Source organism: Alternaria triticimaculans, assembly GCF_023758025.1.
Source record: "Alternaria triticimaculans strain BMP 0046 chromosome Unknown scaffold_3, whole genome shotgun sequence".
NCBI lineage: Eukaryota > Fungi > Ascomycota > Dothideomycetes > Pleosporales > Pleosporaceae > Alternaria > Alternaria triticimaculans.
The window spans coordinates 1,192,960-1,212,944 of NW_026055960.1; the positions used below are offsets into that span (position 1 = coordinate 1,192,960).

Here is a 19,985-nt window from a genome sequence, read left to right on the forward strand (position 1 = left end):
GTACATGTTAGTGATCGCAGCAGTGGTGCATGTCTGCAAAGCACGGTGGGAGGCGGGGATCGGATGCTCTAAGCTCAATACAGCTACCTAGGTAGCTTGGGTTCCAGTAGCGTTGAGCAAGACCTCGGGAGCCCTGGAGACGCATACATCACAAGTATGCTCTAATACGATAATTGCGTGTCGCTAAGTGTAGGAGGGATTTTTCTTTCCTAGGTAGTTCGGAAAGAGTTACAAGTCGATGCATCAGATCTAACCACTACTCGCAACCTTACCCTCCTTGCCTTCCCAGTCCTGCTTCTTTCTATCCTTGACATTGTTCAGTTTATTCCTCTGTTTCTCCCTCTCATCCATATCGATATTAATGTTGAAGTGCTGGCCTCTGATCTTCTCGTAGAACCTACCCGCAGTAACACCATTCATAGGTTCAAGCCACTTGCCAGTGACTTCAGTCTCGAAGGAATCAGAGTTGATAATGAGAGGTTCGTGGGCACGAAGAACGAAGACGATCGAGAAACGGTACTTTTTGTCGTCCGTCGAGGGGGCGTTTGGCGAAGGCTCCGGAGACCCGTAAGCTACCACTCGATGACCACCAGCTGGGTATCTGCCGTTGGAAAGCCTTTCGAGTTGCCGTCCAGCGAGCATGGTAGCACCTTTCCTCCTAGAATCTTCAACTACTTTCTCGACTTCAAACCAGTTGGCTCCGTCCCAAACTTCCAAGCCAGGCACATCACCAACAACCACGCTTAGCAATCCCAGATCAGCATGCGGTTCAGCCACAACCTTCGCCTCCCACCCCTCATATCTGAACAACCGCAGCATCGTCGCCGTCTTTTCCTTATCAGAAGCTTGCAGCGCACCGCAGGGTCCAACAAACTGTCTCAGCCCTTCATCTTCGCCATCTGGTAGCCCAAGGGACGTTGAGATTCTACCCAACGTGTTCGAGCAATGCTGTCCAATGAGATCCCAATACCTCTTTGCAGGCCCTCTCAAGACTTCTGGGCAATACTCTAGAGTTCGCAAAGTGATGAATTCTTTTTCGCCGGAAATTTTGGACCAGCCTTCTTCAGACTTGAGCTTGTGCTTCCATCGCTGCTTTTCCTTATCGGGCTGGTTGAAGAAAGCCTGGCTTGCTGCGAAGAGCTGTTCGTATGCGGCCTGTAGAGGGTGAGGCACAGGCGCTGGAGCTTGATGATCGTGATTTGTCGCTTCAGATTGGGATGGTGATGATTCAGGGAAAGTGACGGTCGTCCAGCCGAGAGCTGACAGGGCCTGTTGATGTTCTGGTAGGACTAAGGGTAGTGGCGCGGGCTTTAGTGGCAGGCGCGTCTCTTGCAAGATCTCCCGCGACGGTTGCGCATCGGACTTTTTGTTGCTCGTCCCTTTCTTTGACCGAAATTTGGAGATGATGTTTGATATGGAGAAGTGATGTTCTGATGACCTTGAGGGTAGTGTGGCGGCCATCTCTTCGGGAAATCAGGATGTGGACAAACGAGACGCGAAAGAGGAATTATAGGGGAGTGAGTACGTGCAGAAGAATGAGAAAAGGGCAGCGATTATCACTACGGGTATGACACGGATATATCGAAGTCACGATGTGGAATGGCCTGATGACGTTGCCCCAACCACACGAGCTAAGCCACAATTACACAGCCCCACCCGCGACCATAAGCTCATGGACTATTGCGAACAAGGCGTCCGGTGAACACGAAACCCGCAGAACCAAATTCGACAGGAAACCCAAGGGTAAACGAGGATCGTGGAGAAGATGTAGCTTTCCGCAGATAGAATAGCTTATCACATGTCTATAGGCTTGGTCTATTCTTGCTCTTCTCCCAGAGCTCCCTCTCCCTCTGTACAAACCAGTCGTGCAGAATGGGCTTGATTTTGACAACGCCTTCGCCTGTCTCGCATCCAAACTCCATTTCCGGCTTCCATGTGCCTCCCTCGGCACTAATCTTCATGCTAGTCATGTTCTCCAACCGACACATTGCAAGACCTACTTGCCCGATGCCTGCAATGAATTTGCCTGTCGCACGACCCTTCTTTGTGTTACCATCTTCATCTAGCTGTTTGATATCTGTGCCATGGTCTGGAAGGGCTATGGATGCGGCGGGTTTGTCAATGTCGATGGGCAAGACGCGCTTCCGCACGATACCAGTGTGTTTCGTACGGATAGTAAGCTCCTGGCCCACGTAACACCCTTTCTTGAAGTCTATCCCTTGCCAGAGATCGATGTTGCACTCCATAGGCAATGCGCTCTCTCTTGGTATCTCCTGCGGTCCTTCGGGGATGCCGTTCCTGTAGCGTTGAAGGTGGTATTCCTGGATATCCACTGGCTCCACCCCCTCTATTATTGTCGCTACGTCGGGACTTACGAGGTAGCGATACATGTCTGGTGCACGCGGATCGCTCATCGCAGTGATGACATTGTCGGTATTGGCATGCTCAACCTCAGAGCCCCAAGTTGCCCACACGCGCATTTGGTCCGGTTCTACCTCCTCGATCTGCACCTTGCTCCGAAGCTTGTGTCTTTTCAAATGCTTCCTGAGAGACTCCATCTCGCTCTCATCCACCTCAATATAGCATGCCCAATGCTCCTTGCCCTCTAGTAATTTTGGCCACACCCAGACAAAGACATCCCACAATACGCGGCCGCGCGCATCTAGAAAGGCCGCGTAGAAGGGCGACTGACGGCTCGAATCGACATTGTTCGTTATCAGTCCCTGCAGGAATTTGACGGTATCGGGCCCAGAGAGGGAGATGAGGCGGCGATGCGGGAGCGGTGCACAGCCTGAGCTGGCAGCTTGCGAAGAGGAGCTCGTTATCGAGTATTGACGCTTTTCGAATCGTCCGCGAGCATTTTCGTTATGCAGCGGTGAGATGATAATTCGATCGCGACGGTACGGAAGTGATGTTGGCCGCGTGGGGATTTTGCTGTTCGAGGATGACGCTGTGCTGAAGGCTCGGTACGTATCGACGGCAGGTCTGCGCAGAGAGCGTACGTTTGTCCGACAAGCGTCGCATATGTATTTGGGGGTCCGCAGCGGTGCGCTCAGTGAAGAGGTCGCCATGGCAGTTGTGAGGGTGTTTAGTGAGGTGCGTGAGGGCTTGATCAGAGCTCGAGATGCCTCGGCAATTACGGAGTTACGGCTAGATGCGACGAATTGATGTCATCGAATATGCTAGATCTGGGCCTTCAGGCCAAATGTACTACAAAAACGCTGGGAACGCCTAATCTATCAAACAACATTGTTGGGGATAACGCTAACGTCATGAAAAGTGTTGTTGGCCATCCAACGCCGTTGTTTGACGCGTCAAATCAACACCTAGTCGTTCTTTCGACCAGTTAATCTGGACCGCTCACTGTCCTTCGCTTTTGAATTCGATGGCCCTGACTCGTCTGAATCATCCGAGTCGTCCGAATCATCCTCCTCATCCTCGCTTTCTTCCTCGTCGCCACTTTCTTCACTGCTCCACTTATCATCCTCGCCTACCGCGAAGATGGTGTCGCCATCGAGGCTCTCCCTGGGAGGTACAATGGGCTTCTGGGCTTGCGGTGCGGGCAATGGCGATACATCGCGCGCAATGTTGTTGTTGTTGTTCGACCTCTGCGCTGGGTCGTACGAAGGGGGTTGGTCTGCTCCTCTTTCTTCTTCATCAAGAGAGTCTCTCATCGAGGCAATTTCGAAGCCTTCGTCATCTTGTGCAATCTAAAAAGTCGTTAGTAAGAATGTGGGTGCTATATTCGCAAAAACGTACCTCATCACTCATGGCGAACCTTCGGTTGTTGGCCGTTGGTCTCCACATATACGCGACGAAACAGACGTCGGCCAGGTAGACGAGATTTAGCCAGCCATCGAGCACGAACCATCGTGTTTGCCAATGGGTCGGCGCGAAGTCAGGTGTCGACGCTCCAGCAAAAGTGAAGCTGTTGATGAAGAAGAAACCAAAGATAACGACGATGCTTGTCAAGATGCACCACCATAATCTCTTGTACATGGTAGCCTTGACGTGCTGCTTGCGCTCCATCAAGTCCTTCATCGTGAGGTTTAGCGAGTTCAGAGTCCAGATGTAGAATGCCGTGAGGGTAGCCGACAGAGGAAGGATGACAAGCAAGACCAGAGGTCCAGCGTCATCGGGACGAACGGTAAGCGAAGCTACAGCGTAAATTACGCCGAAGATGAAGTGAGCTACAGCAAGCCAGCGAACGACAGTCATGGTCTTGCCAAGAGAAGGCTTGACAACGCCGTATCCCATGCACACGATCAACAGGAGGAAGAACGAGAAGGAGTTGCGGAAAGCGTTCAGTACCGCGACGACGATCATGAGAGCTTTGGTACCGACGTTGTTACCGTGGCGGTTCTGGTAGTCGTAGTAGCCCCAGGTCATCAGCATCTCCACGACTAGGAAGACTAGGATGGCTGTGATGTAGTTCTGGACGGCAAGAATGTCGTGGCGGTTCTGGAAGTATAGGAAGCCCCAGAAAGCCAGCACAACAAAGTACACGATTGTAATGCCGCCGTAAAATGGGAGTTTCGCAATCTGGGCCGCCTGGAGCTCGCCATAGGCATTCCGGAATGTCACAATCGCCTCGAATTCCAGTTCCTTGTCTGCCGCATTCGCAGCCACACAATAGTAGCCCGTCTTGATTGGGACCTTTGTTTCTGCGGTGGAGACTGGGTATTTGATCGGTTTCGGGTCGTCGAGATTGATGGCGTCGGTTCGGATAGGCATCTGAGAGGCGTCTTCAACGTCTTCTGCAAGTACCCATTTGCCTTTATCTTTTTCGTCGCAGAGTTTCAGTTTTATCGATTCGTCGTCGCAAATGTAATGGCGATTTTCCTGGAGGAAGTCAGTTGGGTTATGCGGAGAGTATCAGGACCCACGTACATCATTCACGGGCAAGTCGGAAGGTGCGCCCAGAAGTAAAGTGTCTTTCCATTCCCAGATCACCAGGCTGACAGTTTGGTCCTTGATGCCCTCGTTCTTCTTGGGATCTTTTATGAACTTGACAAGTATGAAGGGATCGACCTTGCCTCCCCACGATTTCTTGCTGTACATGCCGCTGGACTTGTATGAGCATGCTGCCTCTGGCTAACCCAAGATGCACATCTTCCTACATACCTGCACTTTTGCGTCTCCTTATCGGAGAGCGTCACATCCATCGCCGCTACTGCTGTTATCGTCGTGAACAGCAGTAGAGCGATGTTGCGCAGCCGTGCCTTCATCTTGCCGGATGTGAGGCCAGCTGGCGGAGCTGACGGCTGGAGGTTTGCGGCGCTTCAGGCGGAGTTATGCGATTCGATTCGAACTGGCGACAGCGTCTTCCCGTCAATTCCTGGTTAACGGCGGGTCATGGGTGGGAGTTGGTGTTTAGTTGACGATGTTTGGCTTGCGCGTCAACGTTCCCGATCGTCACCTACGGCCGCCTTCCCGGTTGCTGTTAGCGCGCATTCCCAGAATGTGGCGCAGCCGGGCGTCAAAGGGCAACCACGACCAGAACCGCCGAAGAGTCAGCCCTACCAAACACATTCACCAATATCAGCCCAACACACGCACATCATGCCAGGCAAACACATTGCTGGCGCCTCTGACGAGCCTTGCAGACGATGCAAAGATCCTTCAGTTCTTGTTGTGCGCTCCGAGCCGCTTTGCCAGTCAGTTTACGCCACCTGGAGGGGAAGAAGAATTCGCTAAATTCAACATAGTGACTGCTTCGCCCGCTACGTGCATACAAAATGCATCAAGCGCTTGGAATCGTTTCGCGTTAATTTTGGAGCAGAACAGCAGCGTAAGATCCTTGTACCCCTGTCCTTTGGGGTCTCTTCTACCACTCTCCTCCACGTACTGGACCTGCATCTCAAGACGCAAAAGAGCAAGACTGGCCGTACCGGATTTGAAATCAGCGCAATATATATCGAGGATCCAGAACAGAAAGTCCAAGCTGCGCAGCTACTCGACAAGGCTCGCGAGCAATACCCGGACCATCAGTATGCCTCACTACCACTGCACGATGTATTCCGCCTGGTACCAGAAGACGCCTCGATACGGTCGTTGGTGCCACAGGACGACCAAAGGGCGAATTTGGAACCCGAAGAGAAATTCGTTCACATGATCAACTCTCTCACCTCGGCCACGGCTCGCGCGGACGTGCTCTCTACCCTAAGAACACGGCTAATCGTAGAACACGCGAAGTTGGCCGGGTGCGAAAGTATTCTCTGGGGAGATAGTACGACCAGGCTCGCTCAAAAGACACTTGCCGAAACTGCCAAGGGCCGAGGGTTTTCCCTGCCATGGCAAGTCTCAGACGGAATGTCGCCCTTTGGTCTTAACTTCCACTACCCACTTCGAGATGTCTTGAAGAAAGAACTAGTATCATATACCAAAATGGCGGAACCTGGACTATCAGAACTCGTACACGAAACATCAACTGGCGCTACCCAAGCGTCCACGAGCTCCAAGAATACTACCATTGACGACCTCATGACGCAGTACTTCGAATCCGTCGAAGAGAACTTTCCAAGCATCGTCGCAAATGTGGTTCGTACGACAAGCAAGCTCGAAGCTCGCCCCGATGCTCTCTCAGATCCGCAATGCAGCCTGTGCAGCATGCCTGTGTCTGGCGGCCGGTTCGGCATACACGGCTGGGGTGGCGATCAGCAGGATGGTGATGACTTCGACTCCACAAATTACAGAAGGGATATCTGCTATGGCTGCACAAGATCACTGCCCAATGTTACGATGAGCGCCAAGGGTTCTTGAACGCATTGCTGCAATGTGCACTTCTCAAACTTCAGTATTCAGGAATACCGTTGAGCACACGATGCCAGGCGACTGTACGAAATTATGCAGGCTTTCCAGTTCTCAAAACGCTGGCACCTGTGCCAGCGACGGTGTCCTCATATGAGCGGCCCTAACGCACTGTACTTCCACCTCGAACTCCGTGTCGGGTCGTTACCAAAGAAGTACCCGCGCCGCTGCGAAGATCCAACTCGCCATACAGCACAGAAAGCTCGACAAGCGTCACTTTATGCTGCTTGTGTATAGACCACAATACTATTGGTGGTGTGGGCGTGAAAAGACGTAATGCAGTAGTTAATTACATTCTGCTCGATGCGGTCGGAAGGTTCATGTTCAAAAGATAAGATAGTCGCGAATAGATGCAGTATCCAGTCCGCCCTCGGAGGCTGCGTTCATGATCCAATTCTGCCCAGGTGGAAGGACTGAAGTGGGGTCTTCAGTGATCCAGCAGTTTGACACCAATGTGTAATTTGTGGTTTCATCCTGTCTTAAGACAAGTGGGGTCGGCGCACCGATGGGAAGTATGACTTGGTCTCCAATGGCGACAGATTCAGGGGCCAGCGCCTGGTATTCGTTGTCTATGTTGATAATCCGACTGAAGCCATAGGACAGTTGTCTCTCTGAGATCCGCTTTACTGTTCCGAACGGTAAGGCTTTAAGGGTAATGGAACGGCCATCCTCATTTACTACAACACTTGGTTTGTGCCGGAATGACATTCCATTTGTGAGCTCAGATGCACATGCTGTGAACGGTTCCACATCTAACCATCCGTCTCCGTCGATCGTAGGAAGATATAGAGGAGGAGTGCATCTCCAATCAGGTACCCATGACGGCATGGTTCGTGGCACCTCATTATGGGTATGTTGAAAAGCGCCAGCACATGAAAGAAGGTTGTAAGCTGAAGTCGAGGCGAGTGCTGCTTGTGCGAATTCGAGATAGACTTGTTCGGTAGTCGTCGTGTATGTGGGCATGTAGTAGATCGTTGGCTCGTTGGCCGTCGACAATTTCGGACGGGTGTCCGTGATTACGACATCACAAGACCCGCCTAAGAGTGCGAAAAGGCGGTCCCGATCATCGCTGCATTGCCTGTCGTTGAAACCATACATCATTGTGAGTATGTGAAACCTTGAATCATCGATCCCCCGCGACTCAGGCTTGTCATCCGATGCTCTATGGTCGTCCTGCCAAAATGAGTACCAATCATCGTGACGGTACCACGTGTCCTGTCTGTTATAGTGAATACTAGTCATCCTTGCATTCAGGTATTCTTGAATAACCTGAGTTGGGTAAGTTAGAGTCATGAATGTCTCGTCTGACTTTACGAGTGGTATTTACTTACCCATCTTCGCGAGAACCAGCTACTTGATGCTGGATGTCTGCCTGGCTCCACGGTACCCAGAAAGACGTGCACGCGCTTAGAATAGCCATATATCTTAGCCATTCTCTTGACTTGACTGTCTCGCTCAGCTGAATTATCTTGGTTGATACATATGCTGTCGACCCAGTATCGTTGGTGGCCATCGTTCTCTGGCATCGAAGCAAGTCGCTCGATGACGTCGCGAAGATTGGAGGTCACCTTGAGATGACTTGTACCGTTGTCACAAAGAACGTCGTGATTGCGAATGGGTTCACCCCAAACATACGAGATTGCTTCATAACTATCCCCCTCTTCACTCAAGAGACAGTGCTCGATGTCGCATTCGATTTTATTGCTGACCCCATTACTGGCCATGATTTTAACGACTCGAATCTCTTCATTGAAATCGCTGAGAGGACGGTATGTGTATGGAGTGCGCAACGCGATTTCGGTTTGCGCCGGGGTGTGGCTCTGGATCGTTTTGTCGTCTAAGCCGTCATTGGTGGCCATGACTGCTCTTGTAATGGGAGCCTGCTTCGTATGCTGTCAGCGTTTCGCGGCGGAACTAGAGACGAAAGAACTGCGTGCTACTTCGGGCAGCCCTGGAAAGCAAGACGACCCGGCACCATGTCTGAACTGTGCCACATGACGGCTATGCTGCGATCGGCGCTTGAAAGAACAGGCGCAGCAGTCGCATCCTTCATACAGGTGATCGTGAACGTCATTGTCTTGGTATTCGCGCATCCAACATCCCGAGCCTTATGCGGTACATGGTCAATTAATCAGGCGGTCACTGATTGGAGCGGTAACACGCCACTGGCCAGGCCCCGGCAGACGAAAGTATGTTGACACAGGACGGATCAAAACGGCAGCATGACTGCAAATGCCAGCTGGTATGACGTTACGCTTTATTCTTTTCGACGTGAGTGTGCCCAGGTGTGGGTGTAGGATGTCGAGGAAGCGACATCCGTGACTTTCACCCCGCGCTAACCCTTGCTTCTGTTGGTTGGCAACTGCAGGGCGTTAAAGGAAGGAGCACCCAACAAGCCCTAAAGCCAATTTTGTAGGCAATTTTGTACCGGAGTAACTGGTTCATTCATTTAAACCGCTAGTCTAAGGCGGACCGGTCCGTACCCTCTGATCTAACAGTCCCGTCTAGCAAAAACGCGAGCGTCTAAGCGTCTAATCCATCCCTCTCAACCATCCGTCTAACAACATCAATAACCTCACTCTGCCTATCACTAACCCCCATCCCTGGTTCCTTCACCATGCTCTCCAGCACGCCATCCAACATACCCCTCAACCGACTGACCAATACACCAATCCTTGCCCAACCCCTCAGCCTAATCCACTCATCAACCACCAAGCCCCTGCCCAGCGTATCAACCTTGATCTCTCCAGCAAACAACAGCAGACTGTATGCATTGAACGGCGTGATATCTCTGATGAAGACTTTACTTGTGGCCATCTTGTTGAAGTACGCAATGAATGAAGCGTTGTGTGGGAAGGTCTGGCTGGCGAAGAGGGTAGACGATGGGTGAACAAAGACGCGTCCGTTTTCTTGGTTGAAGTACTTAATTTCACGGGCTGAAGGATCGAGTTCCACAGCTCCAGCTATACCTGCCGCGAACTTCTTGTCGGGGAGCTGGATGCGTGCGATCTGCGGGTTAAAAGATCCGGCGATCAAAGCGCGTAAGAGCGCATCATTCGCGTTGTGTTTGTTGTAGTACGAGTGTGTGGAAGGATTGGCGGAGGAGTAGTGTGTCGGAATGAATGAAATTTCCTTGAGAGACGACAGGTACTGGGTGCGATTGGACGCTATGTCGAACATGGTTTGGGGGTTCAGTCGGTTGTCTTGACACCAGAAGCGGAGGTCTCGTGTTGAGGTGCCTTTGCTGCGCAATGCAGACCACTGTTCGTATGCTCGCAGGTCTACGAGCAGATCCCCCTGGTTGTTAGAGAACGAAGCGCGAAGACGGTCGAACTCATTTCGGGTCTCCTGATCACGCTCTCGTGGTGATATGAAAGGGCTACGAGCCGTAAGAACAGACGCGATAGTCAGCACAGCTTCAAGACAGCCAAACGTCGCGCCATAGACTAGAAGCTTGCCCAGTCGGAGATCTGCCGGGATCATAGACATGTGTCGACCAAGTGCAGTGAGTTCGTCGTCTGTGATGGCACCCATCTGCGAGAGCAATTGGATCGCACCCTCTACCGCTGTACTCTCTGGCGGTGTGAGCGCTGAAGCAAGGAAGCCTGTAACGTCCTGCACCCCCATTGCCTTGATGGACAGACACATCTGCTCAAGTGGCACACGGCGAATCTCCGGATCCGGTCGCTCCATCATCTTGGCTTCAGCATTGCGTGTGTACAGCTTGTAGCAGTCGCCTGCTCGGACACGTCCCGCTCGACCTCGTCGCTGTTTACATGCTGCCCTTGAGGCCCAGGTTTCGGCAAGGCGAACCATGTTGTTTTGCGGGTCATAGCTTGTCTCCTTGACCCTACCCGTGTCGATGACAGCGACGATATCCTCGATAGTGATCGACGTTTCAGCGACGTTGGTACACGCGATGACTTTACGCTTGCCGTGGGGAGCTGGAGGAAAGACGCGCTTTTGCTCGGCTGGCATGAGTGATGCATGTAGAGGCAATGCATGGAGGTTTGCGAACTGGCTGAGCGCTTGAAGCGTGCGGTCAATCTCCATGGTACCAGGAAGGAAGATAAGTATACCTCCATCCTTGGTACCGAGCTGGCGGTCAATGTGACGAACAGTCTCCGCGATGAGATCATAGTTGATGCCGAATCCGATACTCCGGAGATTTGCTGAGAACGATTTGTCCTCGGAGGCATCTTCGTCGCCCATACCATATCCCTTGAACCCAGTGAAATGTACGACATCGTCGACATAGTAGTCCGTCACGGGATGAGTGCGGCCTTCAATCTCGACACAGCCTACAGGTCCAACCTCTTTGAAGTACGCTTCGAAAACAGCAGCATCGAGAGTGGCACTCATCAAGATGACCTTGAGATCTTGCCGCTTTCGTAGAATCTGGCGCAAAAGAACGAGCAAAAGGTCTGTGTCCAAACTACGCTCGTGAACCTCGTCGACGACAACGTGACTGACATCGGCCAGGGCGGCAACGACATCGTCGGCATTGCCACCCGACGTTTGTAGACGTCTTAAAAGTACACCAGTCGTTACAAACGTGATCTTAGTAACTCCTGGCTTCTGTTTAGATTCTCCGCGGATAGTGTACCCAATCTCGTCGCCGACCTGAGAGCATCGCTCATCGGCCACACGATCAGCAAGACCAAGCGCGGAAATCCTGCGTGGCTGGGTACAGATGATGTTCGCAACAGCACCAAGCTGTCGCTGTATGAGATCATCGAGGACGAACTGCACCGATTGAGTCGATTTTCCCGATCCAGTCTCACCTGAGATGATGGTGACCTTACAGTCGTTGACGGTGCGGACAATCTCATCCCTCAACCTCCACGCAGGTAGTGACTGCCGAGCGTTCATCATCTTTTGCTGAGCTGGAGATTTTTGCTTAGCTTGCCAATCAGACAACATCCTTTGGCTAGTAGGCGTGGCGGGTGTCCAGTCGATAGGCCTTCTGGGTCGTCCCTTTGCTCTTCGTTTTTGAGTTTGCTGTTCCGACGAGTGATCTGCTGCTGCAAGGCCAGAGGAAACATCGGTCAATCTTCCTGGGTTCTGGAAGATATCACCGGCGTTCGTTTGGATCCAGTCTACGATGTCGTATACCATAGGCATGCCAATGAAGTTGGCTTCAGCGTGGAGAAGCGCTCGGCGAATGATGCTCAAACGAATATATGCTGGGATGGCCGCCTCGAACGTGATAATAGGCACGACCGCGGGGTAAGGACCAAAAGGCTTCCTAACCTGTAGTATGAGCCGCTTCCCTTGTTGCTTAACGTCTAGCTCGATGCGACAAGACTCGGGCGCAGGGCGCGAAAACAGACCGTCGTATATTGCCTCAAGTGATGACATCTCCACCTCCCACGGATCGTCCTCCGGCGACATCTCAGGTTCACCATTGCTCAGCGAGAGATCTTTCAGCTCTTGTACTAGGCTACTCTCTTCCTCATCTGGTCGGAGTAGACGAGCTTGTAGCAAAGCTGCTGCCTTTCTCTCATCACTGCTTTGACTATCGTATGCTTCTTCACAAAGGTCCATCGAGTATCCGGCTGCAGCAAGGCGCTTCACGGCACCCTCACGCTTGAGATTGGAGCTAGCCATACTGACGCCAGCAACGTAGCCTTCTGGTAACGACCACGAGGGTAGGTCGTCTTCAGGTACATGAATGAGAAGCCATTCAATAATCTCCTCGCGATCTTTGCAAATATCGGCGGCCTCCTCGACGTGGCTTCTCCGAAAGCCAAGGTTCGCGATTTCCTCGACTAGTCGGTTCTTTGTAGACGGCGCCATCTCAATGCCGTTCGGGTTCCAGAGTGCGTCCCGGCGGATGAGACGCTCTGCCTCTTTGCGTGTCCTCTTCCCGAGTTCGATCTTGGGCACTCTCTCCCAACCCTTGAGCAAGTTCCGGCTAGGCGCTGGACCGTTTGAACTTGGCATGGCGGCACCTGGCTGTTGGTTGTGGGCTTTCTGCGCCTCTTCCTGCTGCTTCTGTCTCTTCTCACGCGCCTTTGCTGCTGCTTCCCTAGCCTTCTCCCTTTCCGCAAAACCGAAGAAGGGGTCTGCCTCATACATCCAGCCTTTTCCCTCTTGTTCATCCCTCTTCTTGAGGTCCATGAATTGTCCCTTCCAAAGGTCTTTATACGTGGGCGGAAGCATGGTGTGGAGGTTCTTCCCGCTGGCGACTCGGAAGAGAGTATAGGCGGCGGCAAAGTTGCGCGCTTCGACGGCAGTAGGCTGATGGGCTTGCTCTTCGAGCTCCGACGGGATCTTGATGGGAGGTAGGGTGGTGGTCTGTCGTGTCTTCTGGTTCATCTTGGAGAGTACCACAGCGTAGGCAAAATGCTGGTCGCCATCTTTCCGCTGCTGTAATTAGCAATGACCTGTTATCACGGCGCGACTACTTACGATGCGATAGTCAGGCTTGCTCCACTGCTGTTTCTGGAAGTGTTCCGACAGGAGGTTGACCGGGAGCTTTCCTGTCCACGATGCGCCGGCGATGAGCGTCCTTGTATCCGGCTTCTTGGGACCATCCTCAGCAGCTCCAGCTGCGGACTTCCCTTTGCCCTTACTCTCGCTCTGGGCAGCGTCTCCGCCAGAACTCTCGCCCTTCTTCTTCTTGGGTTTGCCGTCACCGAAAACAATGAACGATGTGTCTTCCTCAGGAGGCACAGTCTTCTTGGCGGGCTTGCCGCGGGGTGGGTGAGCGTTCTTGGGCATCGTGCGCGATGTGGATAGTGTAGTTGAATATACCAGACTCCATATAAGTATACTCAGGCAGAAAGAGTGGTATGATTATGTGATTTGTTCGTGGGCGGTGGGAAGGGCGCAGTCGCTAATGAAAGGGCTCAACCGCCGGGATCAATATCGCACCACCCTTCAGCGTATCCAAAGAGGGAAGTAGAACCTATGATGGCAGCCATCGCGAGTTCCTGGCGCTTTCACTCGAACGCGATGCGCAATCCGAAATTCCGATGATTGCAGGGATGCCTCGGTACGCTTGGACCCACTCCGAGCCTCATCGTCATCGTTGCTTCACGAAACCCTCACGAAGCATTCACGAGTATCGATGCGCCCACTGGCCCCAAGCTGGATAGCAACCCGATTATCTCGAGCCCCTATCATACAAACCTCGAACAAGCATACGAGATCTTTTCGCAAACCCAAACGCGACAACAAATCGACAATGATGGGCCGCCCAAACATGACGGATACCCACGATGCCATTACGGACAAAGAGATAGCAGGCAGGGAGACGGCAAATCAAGCTCAGCCCGCAATCGACCCTGCCTCTTCGAAGCGCCCCAATGCATGTACGTCTCATCGCATGCCTTCAACAATCTCAACGCGCAACCTTAACTCACGGTGCAGTCACAGAACTCATGACGCAGTCGAAGAAACCAAAATCACCCATCATTTCCGCCGCAGACGGTCCAAGGACGACAGAAAAGGCTGTAAAGACAGCTAAGCGCTGGGACGGACGGAATGGGCTGGGCATCTACATCGAGAGCCCGGAGACGAACCCGGAGAACAAGATACTGGAGTACGACGATGACTTTGTCGTGATAACCGACAAGTACCCCAAGGCGAGGTATGTGCCCATGGTATTGGACAACTGAGGAGAACTAGCGCGCTGACGACCAACAAGTGTACATCTTCTACTCATCCCTCGGAAACAGGTCTACTACGATCAACACCCACTCCAAGCTCTCTCCACAGACCCAGCCTTCCTCGCGGAAGTACGAAAACGCGTCGTCCGTCTCAAAGAACTCGCGGCATACGAACTCCGACGTCAATATGGCGACTTCAGCGCTACAGATAAACCATACAACGAGGCTTTCGAGGCAATGATGAGCTCTCCTGACCCGCCACCTCCACCTGAGGAGCGCGCAGCACTCCTCCCGCCCGGCCGCGACTGGTCTAAAGATATCGTGATAGGCGTACATACCCACCCCTCGATGAACCACCTACACATCCATATCTTCAGCCGGGACATGCATTCGGACTGGATGAAGCACAAGAAACACTATTTGAGCTTCAACAGTAGTTTCCTGGTTCAATTAGACGAGTTTCCACTAGAAGAAGATAGTAAGAGGTTTTCTCCTGGAGATTGGCCTAGTTGGGACATGAAGTGTTGGCGATGTGGGAAGAACTTTAAGAATAAGTTTGCGGCATTGAAACAACATCTCAATGAAGAGTTTGACGAGTGGAAGAGGCAATGAATATGGCAATGTTGGCCCTGAACACCATGCCCGAATTCAAAATATTTTGACCCTGAAGCCTACATTGCATCATGAGTTTGCGAACTTCCGTTGCTGACACCAATGTAGACTGCGGGGTGTTCATGAGTGGCAACTTGATTCAGGATACATTAAAAGTTGCTAATGTCTGAGATTCTACCAAGCCATCTCCCATCGGCGACTTTGTCATACAGACCTCCGTACTCCCCCATCTAGCGAACGACCAGGGTCTTGACGACATTAGTGTCGATATCATGCAAGCTCGCTGGGAACTTGCAAGACTCGCCGAAAATACAGCTCTTCGTGCCCTTGGCGTAGTGAATCTTGTTGGGCGGTGCTGGGCAGCGGTGGCCATAGATACACCTAATATCCTGACAAACACTGCCGTTGCTGCAAGGTGCCATGCGGGCAACAAGACGGAGGGTAGCCAACTCGTCGCTGGTAGGTTTGTACGCGTGGAGATGGGTGCATTTGGTGTCGTAGGGGCATTCGGCTCGAAGGAAATGAACGTTGCACAATTTGATCTTCTTCATGCGGTCCACCTCAGCTTTATCGTAGTCCTTACACGGCGGATCGACGCGTTGGCCGGCGCGGTTACGTGCGATGACTTCTTCGCGGTTCGCGGGCTTGTACACTGGGGTCTCTGTAACGGGTGGCGGCGGAGCAGCGGCCTTAGCGGCCCAGTTCAGCAACGGCGCTGGTGGATCTGGCTTGAGTGCCGGGAACGTACTGTCCGAAGCCAGTGTTGATGTTGAAGGCGTTCTAGGCAAAGCCATCATTGTCGCTCGGTTTGGCAAAGGACTATCCATGATGGGAGACTTCGATGGGGCTGGGAACCGGCTTGGGAGACCGGTCGAAGCTACAGACGCCTTAGAACTATCGTTCGAGTCGATCCTGCCCGGAACAAATGCTGGTGGAAGGCCGTTGGCGTATGTACTGGCGGCGTATGTAGGTCCAGATCCCCAAACCACGAGCTTGGTCTCCCTGAAGAGACTTGGAAACTTCTTCGTTTGGTACGGCAGGCCGACGAGTTCCTACAGAGAGGTGAGGTTAGCGTGCGGACTGTACGAGTGTTCGTGGAACCCATGGCTCCCGCGAGTCAGTCATGTGCTATACATGCTACGTACCTTCTCAAATGGAACACCCTCAAGGAGAACCACCTTGTTTGTCACCTGAAGGCGATCGGAGCACTGCTCAAGCGTTCGCGCGTAGCCATTATCGTGTGAGCACCCGAAGAAGATCCGACGGCAATGATAATCTTGGGAGTATAACTTGAATAATTCTAAGATTGTCAGTACGGTCAGAAGCCTACATGGACGTCTAAACTCGGAAATAGCTTAGGATAGTGGGTTTTGAGGAATACAGTAGCACTCACCGATGATCTTCTCGTCAGCGCGATCTTTTCCCGCACCGACGTCGATAAAGTCGAACAATGTCTTTCCCCGCGTGAATCCACGCACGAAGTCCTCAAACTCGATGATGTCTTCATAAATCCCCCTGCGTACGAGCACGTCGCCCAAGCCCCGAACGTTCGCATAGATGCGGCAGGCGATGCGGTAACCGAATGGGATATCTTGGCACTCATTCTCGATATACTCGTGGATATCGGCGAACAATTGGACAGCAGCCCGGCGGCCACCTTGCTCTCCCTCGCGGAGGAAGTCGTCACTAAACTGATATGTAGTCAGCAGACTGCACTCAACTCGCAGTACGTGGAGCTCACAATCATGCCGTCGCCGTCAATCAGTACCATAACAAATGGATTCTCAGCCTGTCACGTCCAAGTCAGCTCCAAAGCGATGTGTGGCTGGATGGGATTACCATATTCCGCTGCAGGTTCCGGTGCGACCTCTCATATTGCTGCTTCTCATTTTGCCATGCGAGGATCCAGTTGCGATCGCGGTCGCGTTCGGTGGCCAATATCTGGTACTGTTGGTGCATATATTCATACCGATTTTTCATTTCCTATTGCGCGTCAGTCACGACTGAGTGATAGTGACAGTTACAGTGCACTTACGGTCATGAACTTGGCCTTTTCATCCTCGTACAGCTGGAATTGCTCGAAGCGTCTGGTAAAGTCTGCTAAATCCGCGTCGGAGGGGCACGGTGAAGCCAGGCCAAGGCCGTTGATCGAAGGCGACATGTCGCAAAGGGCGCAAGTGATCGGCGAACAGGTATGTGACTGAATGATAGAATATCGAATGGCTGCGATTTACGTGTATGAGAGAAGGCGGAGAGAAAGCAGGTACAGGAGGGTCGAGCGCTCTTTCTGCGGTTAGTGGGGATTTTTCAAGCCCGAATAGGAAACCGCAAGTGAAGGTGAGTTATTGCGGTGACATTAAATATCACTGGGCAGTGAAGACGGCTGGCCCCTTCCAAGTATAGACTGTTCCCTGGTACGCGCCATATCGCGTTGTACATGGCATCCACGCCGCAAATGTCGCTCCTTCTATTTCAACCCCAGCGGCACCCATGGTTCTGCAGTTTGCTATAATTGCATATAACACCGCCTTGGAGTGGCTGCCCGCCGGCATTGCGCATGGCTGCATACCGTTAAAAGCCAGACTGGCCACAGAGAGTGTCAAACGATAGCTCATCTTGACGCAAGGATGATGGAAATAAAATGACCTAGAAGTCTACATTGCGCTCAGGTTTTGCGACATTTCGTGTTCATAATGATGTAGGCTGCAGTGCACCTGTTCACCATCTTCGTTGTAGGGGAGGAGGTGGAGAGACGGTGTCGCATTGCCGCGGCTCTAGTTCCGTCCTCCGACGCCAAGAGGCAGCTGCGCCCGGACGTCACTTCCCAGAAGCCACGTTCGAATTACCCCATCTGTTCCCACACGCCATCCCTCCTCCTCTTATCCCTCTCCCCGTCTTGTGTCGTCTTCATCATGGTCAATTGGAAGTTTTCATCTCTGCTCCTGCTCTCTCTCCGAGCTCTCGGCACCTATGCTGAGCCCGCGGTAAGCTCCAAACTTTCTGACGCAGCATGACATCAGATGGCTAACGGTCGCGTCTCCAGGCTGAGAAGGTGCAACAAGCAGTAGACGAGCCGCAAACGCCCAACCTCAATGTCGCCGTTTCCGTCTCTTTCCCGCAGTCTGAGATCTTCGGCGTCAAGCTCGTCAACGGCCAGGCCACCCAGGCGCGTCTGTCTGTGGTCAACAATGAGCCAACCCCCGTCGGCGTCACCATTGTCGGTGGCTCGTTGATCCAGGAGATCAAGGGAGAATCTCAGATCCTTCGCAACCTCACTCGCCAGCGCTACTCCATCCAGATTCCCGCTGGCGCCAACGAGACGATTCCCTACAGCTTCACGACGGAGATGCACCCCCAGAATCTCCGCCTCCAGCTCGTGACTGTGCTGAAGGACAGCAAGAACAATCTCATCACCGTCCCGGTCTACAACGAGACTGTCAGCATTGTTGAGGCGCCCACTAGCTTCTTCGACCCCCAGATGTACGTAGCAATCCACCACTCAGCCTGGACACATGTACTTACTTCTCTCTAGCATCTTCCTGTACCTCGTCCTCCTTGGCGCCTTCGGTGGAACCGTGTACTTCATCTACAACACCTGGATCTCCACCTTCTTCCCGCAGAAGAAGGGCCGCGGCAAGGGTGGTGAGCGTGCTAAGGCGTCTTCGGGCCAGAGCAAGAAGGTCGACCCCGCCGATCAGGTTGCCGTCGTTGGTGCTGATGGTCCTGCTGTCACTTCCGGCGCAAAGGCCTACGATGAGAGCTGGATCCCTGCCTCGCACCTTCAGCGCCCAGAAGCCAAGCGCGTCCGCAGCGGCCGAGCTTAGATTCCCTGAACTCGACTTTAAATTCTTTGGGACAATTGGATAATACGAACGGCATGTTAGCATGCGTGTTGTGTGGATATGCTTGCATGTTCGGATACCTGGGCGCAGTTGTGCGCTGCAAGATACGTTAATGCTGCGGATGCAGAAGGCTTGGATAATGAGTTGGATGTACTATATCGCGACGTCTAAAAGTTGGCCGACCTTGTACGATATGAAAAGAAATGTCATTTCTCTGACTAGGACTTGCCAGACATCCGCCTGAACGTGCTGTCGTGGATGCAGCCTTGGAACACCGTTACACCGCAACAATGACGAGACTGGGCTCACATGTCGGGCTGATTTCTCAATACCCGCGGAGTCTGGCTTCTCACATGCATTGCTTTGCAGTTACACCCGCAGTATACATGAGTACTACGCATATATCTTCGCGCTAGTGCAAGCCGCAAAAGAAACGTTGTAGAGCAGAGCAGGTATTACACCGTTCGCTGAGGTTACCTGTGATGCATCAGCTGCCCCGCATCGCGATCTCTACGCCAGTGTCGTACATGCCATCTAAACTTACTCCGCTCAAAACAACATCTCTCGTATCCAGACTCACGGGAGATCCTCCGACGTCGGTGATCTACCTCGCGTCGTATCTTTCATCTCAGGCTAAAACTTGTCCAAACATTCGGTGGAAGCATGCTAGAAGCTCTGTGGCCGTCAAACCAGACGCCGTTGCTTCGCCCTAGCCAGTGTTCGCGGAGGCCCACCCCGCACTTTAGGCTCCGTGCATGACGTGTCGCAGCCTCCCATCTCCAAACAAGCACACACACGAGCACCATACAAAGTTCAAACACGCACCAACTACCATCACACGCCTCGGCACCTTGGCTGCTTCTCGAATTGTGTAGGTGTGTAAGCTGCAAGTACAATGCGCAATGCGATGCGCCTCTCGGCCCTTTTTTGCTTTTCCGGGCGTTTGGGGGGTGGAGGTGGAGGGTCGGCTCGCGCAAACTGGGGGAAAAGACAAATGGCTCAAAGCACCGTAGTCGCACACGGAAAACCCACCCGGGGTAACGGGAGCTAGATGAGCTGGACGCAACCCACGATCGCGTGCATGTCGTTTAGTCTGCGTTGGTCG

At 52.7% G+C, this 19,985-nt stretch overlaps 8 protein-coding genes across 8 annotated transcripts; 3 read left to right on the forward strand and 5 right to left on the reverse strand.

Annotated features, from left to right (window-relative positions):
- Positions 1 to 249: 249 nt before the first annotated feature.
- On the reverse strand, positions 250 to 1,461 carry J4E78_003079 (uncharacterized protein; the record flags this gene model as incomplete). Its single annotated transcript, XM_049363722.1, has 1 exon — positions 250 to 1,461. The coding sequence occupies one exon, from the start codon at positions 1,459 to 1,461 to the stop codon at positions 250 to 252; it is 1,212 nt and encodes a 403-aa protein (XP_049224387.1).
- Positions 1,462 to 1,802: 341 nt separating this feature from the next.
- Positions 1,803 to 3,071, reverse strand: J4E78_003080 (uncharacterized protein; the record flags this gene model as incomplete). Its single annotated transcript, XM_049363723.1, has 1 exon — positions 1,803 to 3,071. The coding sequence occupies one exon, from the start codon at positions 3,069 to 3,071 to the stop codon at positions 1,803 to 1,805; it is 1,269 nt and encodes a 422-aa protein (XP_049224388.1).
- A 255-nt stretch (positions 3,072 to 3,326) lies between these two features.
- J4E78_003081 (uncharacterized protein) lies at positions 3,327 to 5,228 on the reverse strand (the record flags this gene model as incomplete). Its single annotated transcript, XM_049363724.1, has 4 exons — positions 3,327 to 3,710; positions 3,760 to 4,842; positions 4,891 to 5,065; positions 5,125 to 5,228. 4 exons carry the CDS (start codon positions 5,226 to 5,228, stop codon positions 3,327 to 3,329), a joined length of 1,746 nt encoding a protein of 581 aa, XP_049224389.1.
- A 334-nt stretch (positions 5,229 to 5,562) lies between these two features.
- Positions 5,563 to 6,762, forward strand: NCS2 (cytoplasmic tRNA 2-thiolation protein 2; the record flags this gene model as incomplete). Its single annotated transcript, XM_049363725.1, has 2 exons — positions 5,563 to 5,657; positions 5,709 to 6,762. The coding sequence occupies 2 exons, from the start codon at positions 5,563 to 5,565 to the stop codon at positions 6,760 to 6,762; spliced, it is 1,149 nt and encodes a 382-aa protein (XP_049224390.1).
- A 2,571-nt stretch (positions 6,763 to 9,333) lies between these two features.
- On the reverse strand, positions 9,334 to 13,536 carry J4E78_003083 (uncharacterized protein; the record flags this gene model as incomplete). The annotated part of the gene is made up of 2 exons (XM_049363726.1): positions 9,334 to 13,179; positions 13,225 to 13,536. 2 exons carry the CDS (start codon positions 13,534 to 13,536, stop codon positions 9,334 to 9,336), a joined length of 4,158 nt encoding a protein of 1,385 aa, XP_049224391.1.
- A 662-nt stretch (positions 13,537 to 14,198) lies between these two features.
- Positions 14,199 to 15,038, forward strand: J4E78_003084 (uncharacterized protein; the record flags this gene model as incomplete). The annotated part of the gene is made up of 2 exons (XM_049363727.1): positions 14,199 to 14,407; positions 14,465 to 15,038. The coding sequence occupies 2 exons, from the start codon at positions 14,199 to 14,201 to the stop codon at positions 15,036 to 15,038; spliced, it is 783 nt and encodes a 260-aa protein (XP_049224392.1).
- Positions 15,039 to 15,268: 230 nt separating this feature from the next.
- J4E78_003085 (uncharacterized protein) lies at positions 15,269 to 17,199 on the reverse strand (the record flags this gene model as incomplete). The annotated part of the gene is made up of 6 exons (XM_049363728.1): positions 15,269 to 16,090; positions 16,184 to 16,338; positions 16,432 to 16,729; positions 16,780 to 16,827; positions 16,878 to 17,021; positions 17,074 to 17,199. 6 exons carry the CDS (start codon positions 17,197 to 17,199, stop codon positions 15,269 to 15,271), a joined length of 1,593 nt encoding a protein of 530 aa, XP_049224393.1.
- Positions 17,200 to 17,950: 751 nt separating this feature from the next.
- Positions 17,951 to 18,862, forward strand: J4E78_003086 (uncharacterized protein; the record flags this gene model as incomplete). Its single annotated transcript, XM_049363729.1, has 3 exons — positions 17,951 to 18,022; positions 18,082 to 18,518; positions 18,571 to 18,862. The coding sequence occupies 3 exons, from the start codon at positions 17,951 to 17,953 to the stop codon at positions 18,860 to 18,862; spliced, it is 801 nt and encodes a 266-aa protein (XP_049224394.1).
- Between the last annotated feature and the right edge of the window lie 1,123 nt (positions 18,863 to 19,985).